Source organism: Rhincodon typus, chromosome 2 (assembly GCF_021869965.1).
Source record: "Rhincodon typus isolate 14 chromosome 2, sRhiTyp1.1, whole genome shotgun sequence".
NCBI lineage: Eukaryota > Metazoa > Chordata > Chondrichthyes > Orectolobiformes > Rhincodontidae > Rhincodon > Rhincodon typus.
Window position 1 is genome coordinate 111,711,156 of NC_063333.1, and position 13,872 is coordinate 111,725,027.

The following is a 13,872-nucleotide window of genomic DNA, read 5'->3' on the forward strand; positions in this document are numbered from 1 at the left end:
GTGAGAAGGATAGCCTTAGACTACAAGAGGATATAGCTGTTCAGATGGGCTGATCAGTGGCAAATGGAATTCAATTTGGATTAAAGTGAGGTGATGAATTTGGCCAGGACAAATAAAGCAAGGGAATATATGATGAATGCTAGGACTCAGGGAAGCACCGAGGATCAGATGAACCTTGGTGTACATGTACACCAGCCCCTTAAGTCATCAGGCCATTTGGATAAGATGGTTAAGAAGGCATATGGAATTCTTGCTTTCATTAATTGAGGCATAGAGTTTAAGAGTAGAGAGGTTACGCTGGAACATTGGTAAGGCCACAATTAGAGTATTGTGTGTACTTTGGGAATCTACTTTATAGGAGGGATTGATAGCACTGGAGAGGATGCAGATGAAATTTAACAGGATATTTACTGGGCTGGAGAGTTTCAGTTATGAAGAGAGATTGGACAGATTGAGGACAGCAGAGGAGATTGAGAAGGAACGTGATTGATACGTAGATAATTATGAGGGGCACAAATAGCATAGACATGAAGAGACTTTTCCTTTGATGGAGGAATCAATGTCAAGGAGACATAGATTTAAGTTAAGAGGCAGAAGGTTTAGAGGAGATGTGAGGAAAAACTGTTTCACCCAGAGGGCAGTGGGAATCTGGAATTCACTGCTGTAAGAGTGGAGAGAAATCTCAAAATATTTAAGAAGTATTTAGTTGTGCACTTGTGCTACCAAGGCATACAAGACTATGGGCCAAGTGCTGGAAAGTGGGATTTGAAGTTAGGTGGTTATTTTGGACTAATGTGAACACAATGTAGATCTGTATGGCTCTACAAAGCTTTTAAGAAGAAACCGCATTCCTTCTTGTATTATAAATAAATTATTAATTTGTTTTTTTTCAGGAGTGCATCCCAAGAATACATCAGTTATAGCAAGCAATAAAGATACCTGCAAAGCACATGGAATTATCGGTGGAGAATTTTCTATTGGAAGGGTTCATGCAGGTAGGCAAGATTGCAGCACATTAGTTATTTATTTGAAATTAATATTGATGATTGTAAAATGATATAGCACAGAAGGAAGTATTTCAATCCACTGTGCCTGCATTGAATTTTGAAAAAGAAAACCAATTGGTCCCAAAATCTGTGCCATTGCAAATTTTTCCCCATCAAATATTCACCCAATTTCTATTCGAAAGCATCCCGCCATCCATTTTGAACAGATCCTGCAGAATGTAGCATCTTGCTGTATCAAAAAAAATTCTGCATCAAATGGTCAGATGTTGTCAGAAGAACTCGGTTCAAGGAAGAGTACAGAAAAACATACTTAACTTATCACCAGGACGCCTAAACAAAAAAGCAACAGGACTGACTATTTGCATGCCAAGAGGCAGAAGCAGCATACAATAGCAAAAGCTAAGTGATATCACAACCAAAGAATCTAATCAAAATTCTTCAGACCCACAACATAAAGTTGTGAATGTGGTGCCAATTAACAAAATAAGAGCAGGAGGAGGCTCCAGAATGTATGATTGGGGATCCAAGCACATCAGAGGGAAAGACAACCATCTTCAGCCAAAAATGCAAAGTGGATAATCGTCTTGGCCTCCACAAGAGGTCCCTAGCATCACCTATGGCAATCTTCAGAAAATTGGATTCACTCCATGTGATAAATGACTGAACGAATGAACTGGGCATTGTAAAAAATAATGGACTATTACAATTTTCTGGCAGTAGTGCTTAAGATTTGAGCACCAGAACTAGCCATGCACCTAACCAAGCTGTTCCAGAATATCTTAACCCTAGCACCTACCTGAGAATGTGGAAGCTTGCCCAGGAATTTCCTGCCCATAAAAGAGCAGGACAAGTTCAATGTGGCCATTTAATACGCAGCAGCCTTTTCTTGATCTTCAGCAAAATAGTGGAATTGTCATTAACAATGCTGTCAAGCAGGACTTACAAAGCAATAATCAGCTCACTGACACTTAAATTGAGTCCCACCAGGCCTACACATCACCAGGCCTTATTTATCTAAAATTGATAAGAAGGTTGAATTCCAGACGTAAGGTGAGAGTAAGTGCTCATGAAAGCAAGGCAATATTTAACTGTGTTGTAGCAAAATTGAGTCAATGTGAATGTGCAAGAATATTCTCCACTGACTGGAGTTGAAATAATTGTACAGAGGCTGGTATCCCGTCATCAAGTCACCCTTTATTTACTTGTGCACAGTGCACTGGCTGTAGCCAGCTGCTCGGAGTCAGTCCCCAGATTCGAAATCCTGTTTATGTTGGTCGGCCAGAGCTTCATGATTGGCCCAGGTTAACAACCCCAATCAAGGACCTCAAAGTAAACAAGTTCCACCTGGTTGCATCACTACATCCCTCCCCAACTAAGTCTGGGGATGTAAGCCTGGTCTTTCTCTTGCAGCATTTTTTTGCAATGTTTTCGCTCCAGGTCCAGTTCCTCTGATTCGAACTCTGATACGGGCGGCATGTACCGGACTGCAGTCCATCTATTGTGTCCAGAACATCGCAGGAGGATTTCCTTCTCTTCTTCCAGCAGCAATAGTATGGAGGCTGCCTTCATCTCACACTCCAAAGTTTCCTCAGCACTAAACGGAGGGGGAGAACCTGTGGTTTCTGACAGGCCTTTTGGCTGTTCTGAGGGGCCAGGTATATTTTGTTCCTGCCCACTTTGCGAATTATCAGCTTTCAGGTGGCCCACATGTTTGTTCACCTAGCCGAACTTTGTAAGTCACGGGACCTGACCTTGAATTCACCTTGCCTCATATCGATACATGGCTATTTCCATGGTTTCAGTACCAAACTACATCACCCCAAGTTGAATTGTCTCTCTCGCTTAGAGAGTGGCTGACGTTGACGTTCCTGCTGCCATTTCACCCTCTCTCCCCGCCACCTTAGATCATGGATTATCAGATTTAACCTGGTGCAGAGTCTTCTCCCAATCAGCAACTCTGCTGGAGCTATGTGGTCCTATAATCAAACAGGAACAAGGACAGTTTGGTATTGAGTGATGCTGTAGGCTGCTTCTTTAAGCCTGCCTTCAATGTTTGGACTGGATGATGGATGGTATGGATGATATTGTGTGCCAGACGCCATTCAACTTCAGGAAATAGTGAAATTCCCTGCAGGTAAATGATGTTCCATTTTCAGTGACCAATACTTCCGGGAGTCTGTGTATAGCGAACGATGCTTGCAGTTTCTCAATGGTTGTCCCTGAGTTTGCCAAACGGAGTTTATGCATGTACAACCACTTTGAATGGACATCCAGAATATTGAGCCCACCAAAGGACTGGCATAATCAACATGTAACCGAGTCCAGGGTTAACCTGGCCATTCCCACAAATGTGGTGCCTCCACTGATGGCAATTTTTGTCCTTGTTTGCACTCCGGGCACTGGCCCACCAATGCAGCTATGTCGGCATCTAATCCTGGCCCCCAGACATAGCTTCTTACTAGTATCTTCACCCTGGAAACCCCTGGATGACCCCCGTGGGCTTCAGCCAGTATCTGGTGGCGATCTTCACTTGGGACAATCACACTTGCTCCTCAAAGTAATATGCCGTTCTCTACGGTGATCTGGTCTTGCCAGTGCAGAAAGGTTTCAGTCCTGGTTGCGATGGCCCTTCTGTTTCCTCCCATTACCAGTTTTAGTTTCATTAGGACAGGATCTTCCTGTGTCCACAATTGGATATTGTCTGCAGTGACAGGAACTGTCTCCAGGAAATTTAAAACCAGAACGGACTCTTCGAGGGGAGGCACCACAGTGGAGTATCTGACAGGAGGAGGTGGCTCAGCACATCCGCATTAGCCACTTTGCTTCCTGGACAGTGTTCTAGCTTGTACTTGTACGCGATGAGAGCAAGGCCCCCCCCGCTGAATTCTATCAGAAGCTAGTGGCACCGCCTTGTTTTCCTTCGGTAGCCCTAGCAGGGGTTTGTGATCTGTTACTATGACAAATTCCCGTCTGTAAGGGTACTGCAGGTAGGCATGGCTCATGTCCAGCTTCGTAAAGGACAGCTCTTTCCCTCCCCCACCAACTTTGTGTACAAGTCCTCTATGTGAGGGATTAGGTATTTATCCAGCTGCAAGAAGTGGTTTACCATTGGCACAAAATCCCCACAAAGGCAAAGTGAGCTGACAGGCTTCACAGTTGGTATGACCAGTGCTGCCCATTCCACAAACTGCATTGGTTTGATATTTCCTTTGATCTCCAGACTCCTGATTTCCACCTCTACTTTTGCCTGCATGTCAAATGGCACCAAGGGGGCCTTGCAAAATTGCAAAATTGCTTCCACAGTCAACATGTAAAATGAGTTTGGCCCTTTTGATAGCCCCAAACTCTTCCTGAAAAACCCCTGGTTATTTCACTCTGACTTCACTGAGGCAGCCATTTTCTAATTGAAAAATGTTGAGCCAATCTAGGTGAATGTTGCTCATCCAATTCTGCCCCAGGCTTGGGCCTGAGACTCTTACTACCATCAGTAATAACTGCAACAATTGCTTCTCATAGGAACTGAAGATCAGAACTGAAGTCGTACCCTTAATTTGTAACAGTTCCCCAGTGTATTTTCTCAGTCTGGCTGAGATCTAGCACAAACTTAAGGGTTGGAGACCCAAATGAATCTGCATACTGGCAGCAACTACAATGGCTTGCTGGCCCAGATCCTGAAGACCTTTTTGGGAACTTGGCTGAGGCTTAGCTTTGTTGTGGGGTTCTGCTGTGGGCTGGCCTAAGGTCCCTCTGCTCGGGATATGCTGTTGTTGAGGCTCTGTGATTTCCTACACTCAAGTAGTGTTCACCAAGCTCAGTTGGACAGGTGAAGGTGTCCACTTCCATCGGGTTGCCCTGTAGCTCCCATGCATTTTCGAATGACAAAGCTAATACCTGTTTAAAGTCCAGTTGGCCTTCAGCTCCTAGGCGCTTCTGCATGGTTATGTCATTAATCCCACATACCAAACGGTTTTTCAGCATCTCATTCAGGGTTAACCCAAAATCACATCAAACCTCATCAAAAATCCCGATACAGATTCCCTCGGTTCTCTAATAGCCAAATAAAACTAATAGCATCTCAAGATTAGAGCAGGTTTGGGGTCGTAACATTCCTTAACCAACTCCGTCAACTGTTGGAAGGTTTCAGTGTCTGGTGCCTTTGGGAAAGTTAAAGCTCTTATAACCGAAATTGCTGCAGGTCCTCAAGCAGTCAGAAAGATTACTCGTTGCTTTTCATCTGCCCCAATGTCATTAGCCTGGAAAAAATATTGCATTCTTTCCACGTACTGGGCTCAGTCTTTGACAGTAGGATCAAATGAATCAAGCTTCCCAATTAAAGGTATGATGTGAGAAATGCTTACCCCAACTCCAAGCAGACTGTTCTTGGAGCGAATGTTCTTCAGGCATATACTGTTTTCTCCCATTTGCCACTGAAATAACTGCACAGAGGCCAGTATCCCATCACCAAGTCACCCTTTATCTACTTGTGCACAGTACACTGGCTGTGGCCAGCCAGCTGAGAGTCAATCCCCTGAACTGTGGAGATTCTAAATCCACTGTTTATATTTTTTCCACTCTTTTTTCTTATTTTCTCCAGCACCCTTGTTATGCATGTGCAGGTGTGAGACACAGTAATAAAACTCCAGGTGTGCAAATAACTTTATTAACATACCACCACCAGGAAAATCACCTATGTGACCAAAGCATCAGTATCAAGCAGAGCCCCAGTATGGGCTATGCCTATGTGAAAGAAAAAGTGAGGGGGAGGGTAGGGATCAAATCAAAATAGAGTTTGTGGGGGAAACAAAGCACTCCACACCCTACGGTGCCCACCTCTTCCGAAGGGCATTGAGAGTGCCAGTGCACACTGCTTGCTTCTTCCCCAGGGACAACCGGGCATCGATGTATCAGGGGAAGAGGTGCAGGCAATCGGCCATAATGACCCCCTCCACGGCCCGCTGTCAGGACCAATTAATGGCCAGCTTGGCCAGGCCCAGGAGCAGACGATGAGGAGAATCCACTATTTATGTTGGTCAGCCAGGGCTTCCTGATTGGTCTGGGTTAACAACGCCAATCAAGGACCTGTAGTCAACAAGGTCCACCTGGTTCCAGTCACTGAAGGAGTCATAAAGAACATAAAGCTTGTGATTGTTGGCAATTAATTATCCCAGCAACCCGTCCTGTACCTTAAACATATACTTACTTCACCACCGATGCATGATGTCAGAAGTCTGTATTACATAAAAGATGCATTGCAGCAACTCACTAGGAATCTTCAACAGCATCTTCCTATAACCTGTACCTCCTTGAAGGACAAGGACAGCAGGTAATGCTAACAGCTTGGGTTCAATTCCGGTACAAGCTGAGATTACCACGAAGGACTGGGCGGCATGGTGGCTCAGTGATTGGCACTGCTGCCTCACGGCACCAGGGACCCGGGTTTGATTAAACCCTCAGGCGACTGTCTGTGTGGAGTTTGCACATTCTCCCCATGTCTGCGTGGGTTTCCTCCGGGTGCTCCGGTTTCCTCCCACAGTCCAAAGATGTGCAGGGAGGTGGATTGGCCATGCTAAATTGCACATAGTGCCCAGGGATATTTGGGTTCGATATGGGAAATCAGGGGTAGGGGAATGAGTCTGGGTGGGATGGTCTTCGGAGGGGCAGTGTGGACTTGTTGGGTTGAATGGCCTGTTTCCACACTGTAGGGATTCTATGATTCTATGACTGTCCTTCTCAACCTCACCCTTCACCTGAGGTGTGGTAACCCTCAGGTTGAAACACCATCAGTCATTGCTGTCTGATGAACGAGCAGCCTTATGGTCTGGTAAGACTATAGTGACTCTACCTTTATAGTTTTCTGATTACAGTTTGGCACTGTTTTACCTTACAGTCTTTTGGAACTTCTTTTCTCCAAATGATTCCAAAGCTAATTATGGTATAAACTTCAGAAACTTTTTTGTGGGTTAAGCTTTGACAGGAACATAGAGCAATAAGGACAGGAACAGGCCCTTCGGCCCACCATGTTTGTGCTAACCATGACAGCATTCTAAAATAATCCCATCTGCCTGCACATGGTTTGTATCCCTCTACTCCCTGCCCGTTCATGTGTCAGTCTAAATGCCTCGTAAATGATGTTATTGTATCTGCTTCTACTACCTTCCTTGGAAGCGTGTTCCAGACACCCAGCACCTTCTACATAAAAAAAAGCTTTCCTTGCACATCTCTTTTTAACTTTTCCTTTCTCACCTTAAACCTATACCCTCTAGTATTTGGTATTTCCACACTGGGAAAAAGACTCAGATTTTGCACCTTATCTATGCCCCTCATAATTTTGTATATTCTATTAGATTGCCGTTCGGCCTCCAGCACTCGCGCAAAAACAATCCAAGTTTGCTGAACCTCTCCTTATAGCTGATACACACCAATCCAGGTAACATCCTGATCAACCTCTTTTGCACCCTCTCCAAAGCCTCCACTTCCTTCCTATAGTGTGGTGACCATAAATACACATAACACTCCAAATGTGGCCAAACTAAAGTCTTATACAGCTCCAACTTGACTTGCCAACTTTTATATTCAATGCTTTGACTGATGAGGGTAAGCATGTTGAATGCCTTCTTTACCACCTTATCCACTTGTATCGCTACTTTCACAGAACTATGGACTTGTAACCCAAAATCCCTCTGTATATCAATGCTCCTAAAGGTCCTGCCATTTACTGAATATTTCGTTATGCTAAATTTTGTTGTCAGCCTCAGTAGTAACGATTTGGTAGATCTAACATCACTGCAAGATTCAAATATTTTCCACTTTAATTGTCCTAAACATACCTAAACTGTATAGGAAGTTGATACTCAACTGCCAGATTGTAACTGTTGCATTATTGTAGTAGTTTAAGAAAGGACTGCAGCTTAGGGCAACTAGAACATAGAACATAGATCTGTACAGCTCAGAAACAGGCCCTTTGGCCCACGAAGTTTTGTGGCCAAATTGAATTAATCTCTTCTGCCTTGGTCCATATCCCTCCATTCCTTGTATTTTCATGCACTTAACTAAAAGTCCCTTAATGTATCCACCACCAACCCTGGCAGTGTTTTCCAGACTTCTACCACTCTATGTAAAAAACTTGCCACTCACATCTCCTTTGTACTTTCTCCTTCTCACTTTAAATGCATACCCACTAGAATTAGATACTTCAACTCTGGGAAAAAGATTCTTACAATCAGCCTTATCTGTACATCTCATAATTTTATAGACCTCTATCATCTCCCCTCAGACTCCGCCATCCCAGAGAAAACAGCTTAGGTTTTTCTAGCATCTCCTTATAGCCCATACCTTCTAATCCAGGTAGTATCCTGGTAAAAAAAAGGAACAAAAACGAAGTTGCTGAAAAAGCTCAGCAAGTCTGGCAGCATCTGTGAAGGAAAAAACAGAGTTAATGTTTCGGGTCTAGTGATCCTTCCTCCGAACTGAGGAACGGTCACCGGACCCAAAACTTTAACTCTGTTTTTTCCTTCACAGATGCTGCCAGACCTGCTGAGCTTTTCCAGCAACTTCGTTTTTGTTCCTGATTTACAGCATCCGCAGTTCTTTCAGTTTTTATTTAGTATCCTGGTAAACCCCTTCTGCACCCTCTCCAAAGTCTTCACATTCTTCCTGTAATGTGGCAAGCAGAACTGAACACAATACTCTACGAACAGCCTAACCAAAGTCTTATAAAGCTGCAACATGACATCCTGACTCTAGTACTTAATTCCCTGGCCATCAAAGGCAAGCATGCCATACACCTTCTTTACCACCCTATCTACTTACGTGGCTGCTTTCAGGAAGCTATGGACTTGCACCCTAAGATCCCTCTGTACATCAGTGATGTTCAGGGTCCTCTCATTAACTGTATACTTTCTCTTAACATTTGATCTCCCAAAGTGCAGCACCTCACACCTACACGGATTAAACTCCATCTGCCATTTCTCCGCCCATGTCCTGCTGTATCCTTTGACAACCTTCTACACTATCTACAACTCTACTGATCATTGTATCATCTTTGTAGCAACTTACTAATCCACCCATCTACATTCTCCTCCGAATCATTTATATATATATATCACAAACAGCAGAGGTCCTAGTACGGATTCCCGCAGTACACCGTTAGTTCAGCACCTCCAGCCTGAAAAACACACTTCCACCACCACCCTCTGTCTTCTATTTGCAAGCTAATACTGAATTCATGTGATCAAGTCACCATGGAACACGTATCTTAATCTTGTGGATGAACCTAACATGAGGGACCTTATCGAAAGCCTTACTAAAATCCATGTAGACAACATCCACTGCTGTACCCTCATTGATCACCTTCTTCACCTCCTTGAAAAATTCAATCAAGTTAATAAGACATGACCTGTCCCACACAAAGCCATGCTGACTGTCCCTAATTAGGCCATGCTTTTCCAAATGTGCATGCATCTTATTCCTAAGAATTCTTTCCAATAGCTTCCCAATCACCAATGTGAGACTCACCAGTTTTCTGGATCATGCCTATTTTCCCTCTTGAACAGAGGAACAACATTAAGCTACTTGCCAGTCCTCCGGGACCTCTCCAGTGGCTGGCAAGGATGCAAAGATCTTGGTCAAGGCCCCAGCAATCTCCTCTCTTGCCTCTCTCAATACTTGTGGTAGATACAATTGGGCCATGGGAAGTTATCCACCTAAATGCTTTTCAAGAGACCCTACACCACTTCTTTCTTGATCTCAAAATGCCCGAGCATATTAGCGTGCTCCACACAACTCTCAGTGTCTTCTGTACCTTCTCCTGGGTGAATACCAACTCAAAGGGTTTTACGATCTCACTCACATCCCCTACCTCTAAGCAGAAGTTCCCTCCTTTATCCTTGACTGGTTCTACCTTCTTCCTAGTTATCCTCCTGCTTTTAGTTTGCAATCTATACATACATTAATGTAGAAAATATATGAATGCTACAGCAATGTTAGATCTTCCAAATTGTCATTACTGAGGCTGACAATAAAATCTAACATAACTAAATTCAACTCTGAAAGCGGTTTATACTTTTAAAGGACGATGGCAAATGGGACTAGATTAATTTAGGATATCTGGTCGGTGCGAACAAGGTGGACCGAAGTGTCTGTTTCTATGCTGTACAACTCTGTGATAATGGTCAAATATGGTTTAATAATTCATCTTGTTGTTACAGGAAAGTTTGAAGTTTTTAATCCAGATAATAACTCATCCAAAGGTTATATTCCATCCTTTCTCAAGAAGGAAGTTGGGTCAGCAGGACAGAGAGTTCAATTTGCTCCTATTGGAGGATCCACAGGCAGTAAGTTTCCATTTTTCATCCTTTTGTATTTATTAGAAGCAGCTTTAAGATAGAAAAGAGTAAGGCCCAGAATTTCACTGAATTGGGCCAAGTTAGGAACCTTTTAAAAACCGTATGCAGACTAAAATCCTAGATTTGCACCCCAATTCCTGTTTCCAGCAAGTTCTGTACAATATAACGACTTCTAATACCAAACCTAAACATCGCTGAAAGGAGAGAAGAAGTTTGAAACTTTTCATTTTTCACTCATCAGGTTAGAACCAGCCCACAGTGTGCTTCTGTTGAATCTGTTAATGTCTATATTACCTATATAGATAGCCATGCCATAAAAATACCCACTTGAAATACACACACTATGAATTTATTTAAACGGAAGCATTTTGCTAGGATAATGTAGAATACAGCTAAACATGTGACAAATCTCTCTTAACATTTACTCTCTGTAAACAAGTTTGTTCTCATGCATGGTTTCAACTTTGAGTTTGAACTCTTCATTACCAGCTATCTCATTACAAACCAACGTCCAAGAAATGCTGAGGTTCTGAAAGCACACTTAACTGATCTCACCTACATATTTGTGGAAATCTGATGACAGGTACACATGTAAAACTAACAAAAGAACCGGAGTTGTTATACTCAACACCAACAAAATATAAGTTGTACTTAATGCTGATTCTAAATTTATACCTATAAGATCTACCTCTACACATAACCACAAAACCACATTCAAGGACGAATTGCAGAGGTACTTGTTGGACTTAGGATGTTAGAGTGATAACCTATGTATATCTGATGGGATTCATCCTCAAGGCTCACTGCATCCACACATGTATGAGCTACCTAAGATCCAAAAAGCAATGTCCTTTTATGTTCTGTTCTATCCACAACTGGCTCTTCACAACATGAATTGGCCAAATGGTTCAGTGAGCTGTTACAATCAACTTTAAATAAGTTTCCATATGGTGAAGAATTCCTTCACTCTCGTGATCATTGTTAAAGGCTTGCATATTGAGAGCAATAGCATGTCTATGTGTTATTGAGACATTCCTATCTTATTTACCAGTTTACTCAAGGAATTGGTTGGTGCTTTCATTATGTCACTATATCATGACAATCTAGATGTGACACTGATATCTGAATCTGCATTCATTGAACTTATTAACCTAGCAATTTACGCAGTTGAGTTCAATTTCAATGACACAATGTATGCCCAAATGGATCTCGTTGCCGTTAAGTCCCCTCTGGGCACAGCTGTTGCTAACAAATTCATTGGGTATCATGAGAATCATGTCTTTGATAGAATAACCATAAATCTCTTATTCTTTGTGCATTTCCAATATAGATGAGACATTTGCAATATTTCAATCTGCAGCTGCATCAAAGAATTTCTTCACACAATTTAATGAACTCCATTTTGCTCTCAAATTTACCATTGAATTGGAGCAATCAAATGAGCTCCCTTCCTTGATTTAGATTTAGATTTTATTGTCATAAGTACTCAAGTACAGAAATACAGGAGTACGGTGAAAAGTGTGTAATGTCATCACACACACTGCCTTTTCAAGTAAAAAGGTACCTAGGTGCAAAAACCTTAGGTACAAAGTAGCAAAAGAATCAAAGTTAAATAGGTCAGCATTACCTTCACAGAATAAGTAGAAAAATAAAGAAATAAAGTAATATTTAACATTAAAGCCCTTCTTAATATAAACTAGAAAAAATAAAGGAATAAAGCTAAAAGTTCAAAAGTCTTTGATGAGTCGTCCACTCAGCTCACACTCCAGGAGACCTCAGCTTCCTGTTCTTGACGTCACCACCACCGCAGACACCAGGAGACCTCCCTCACTGCTCGATGTTCCGCATTGGGCCATGATGCCATCACTGTTGTTTCTGATGTTTAAGTTGAGAAATCTGTCAATGGGTTTTCTACTATGATCTATCAAAATCCTATGTTCATGGGTCAATGTATGTGTTGGGATTCCTAAAGTTCCAGCACTACAAGTATAATCCTATTGGCAACCACCTGAATAGGGTCTTAAGTCATCTGCTCATTGTGTGAGGTTGATGCCAGGAATAAGACTATCCTGCATGATAATGGCTATCCTGATCAAATCATGATTATATATATGCAAAAATTGTATCAAAAAATTTGGATAGCAGGTGGATAGCACTGACTTATATTGACATTTTGCAATAAATTCACAAGTGGTTTTCTCAACTAATAAAATAATGCCATTAAGCCCAAAAGACATCTTGTCTACCACACAAATAATATGTATGTGATATATGAGTTTCACTGCTGCTTTAATAGCAGGTATATTAGGCTGTATAGATTGGGACATTTCCAGTCTCAACCTCTGCCTCGTCCGTGAAAATCTGGCTGTAAGTATGTTTACTTGGAAACAAAGAAAATGTGGAAAGAAATATTGGACGTTTTCAATATTACAGAAGGTTTCAAAAGGATCTGTAGTGAAAAGCTGTTTCTGCTAGGCCATAGAAGGTGGAAAGAGATCAAATAATAGGGAAAACCCTACTTTGACTGCACCCACATCAATCTAACTATCACAATTGCATCATGGTAATATTGTTAAAATGACCACCACAAAGTTTATGTAGGGACAAAGTCCCATCTAAACATTGGAAGACATTCTGCATCGTATTGTGCAGCGTTACATCATTGTTAAATGGAACTGATTCAGAACAGATCCAGCAGCTCGAACTGGACATCTGCAAGCCACTGTGGACCTTCAGTAGCAGCTGAATTATATTCAAGCACAATCAGTAACCTCAAGGTCTAAGATTTTTGTTTATTCTTTTGTGGGATGTGGGTGACATTGACCAGGTCAGTATTTGTTGCCCATCCTCTTATTGGCTTTGTGAAGTGAGTGGTAAGCCTTCTTTTTGTTCCACTAACTTCATATGGTGCATGTTCTCCTCCAGTGCTGTTACTTAATTTGCCTTAGTGAAGACAAATGTAGATCATTTAAGTCAGAAACAGGCAAAGTTATACAAGAGATGGCAGCAATTAAATACATACTTTGGATCTGTCTTCTCAAAGGAGGACATGAATAATAAACAAAAAATATTGGAGAACATAGGGTGAGAGGGAGGAACTAAAGTGATGTCCCTGACTTGGAAACTTTGACCAGTTTCTACATAAACTCATTTTACTCAGGTTCTTTACTTGTGAGATAAACTAAAAGGCCATATCCAACTTGCAATTCAATACAATTTTATTCAAAAACACACTGAAGACACAAAAAGGAACATATGGCTAAATATTATCTAAAGTCTTGCTCTTTTGCTGTAAACCTCCCAATTCTAAGATTGATTACTCTACCAATTGCAACATTAAGTCTTGCAGTTGTTAACTAAACGACCACTAGTTACCAGATGAGGATTGTGTACTACCCGTGCAGTTGAACTTGGTCACATTTTGTAGTTGACTCCAATGAACATCTCGCACATGGTCGTCTTTTCTTTCTTTCTTTCTTTCCTTCTTTCCTTCTTTCCTTCTTTCCTTCTTTCCTTCTTTC

The 13,872-nt window shown here is 41.9% G+C and overlaps 2 protein-coding genes across 2 annotated transcripts in view; both read left to right on the top strand.

The window, feature by feature from the left end:
* LOC109927112 (glial cells missing transcription factor 2) overlaps window positions 1-13,872 on the top strand; it is a 1,179,481-nt gene that overhangs the window by 495,200 nt on the left and 670,409 nt on the right. The gene's annotated exons all lie outside the window — the stretch shown is intronic.
* The window catches only part of LOC125486561 (serine/threonine-protein kinase MAK-like), a 221,916-nt gene that overhangs the window by 189,657 nt on the left and 18,387 nt on the right, over window positions 1-13,872 (top strand). Inside the window, 2 exon segments of the mRNA XM_048614462.1 lie at window positions 894-995; window positions 10,214-10,339. Coding sequence (XP_048470419.1) covers window positions 894-995; window positions 10,214-10,339 — 228 coding nt within the window.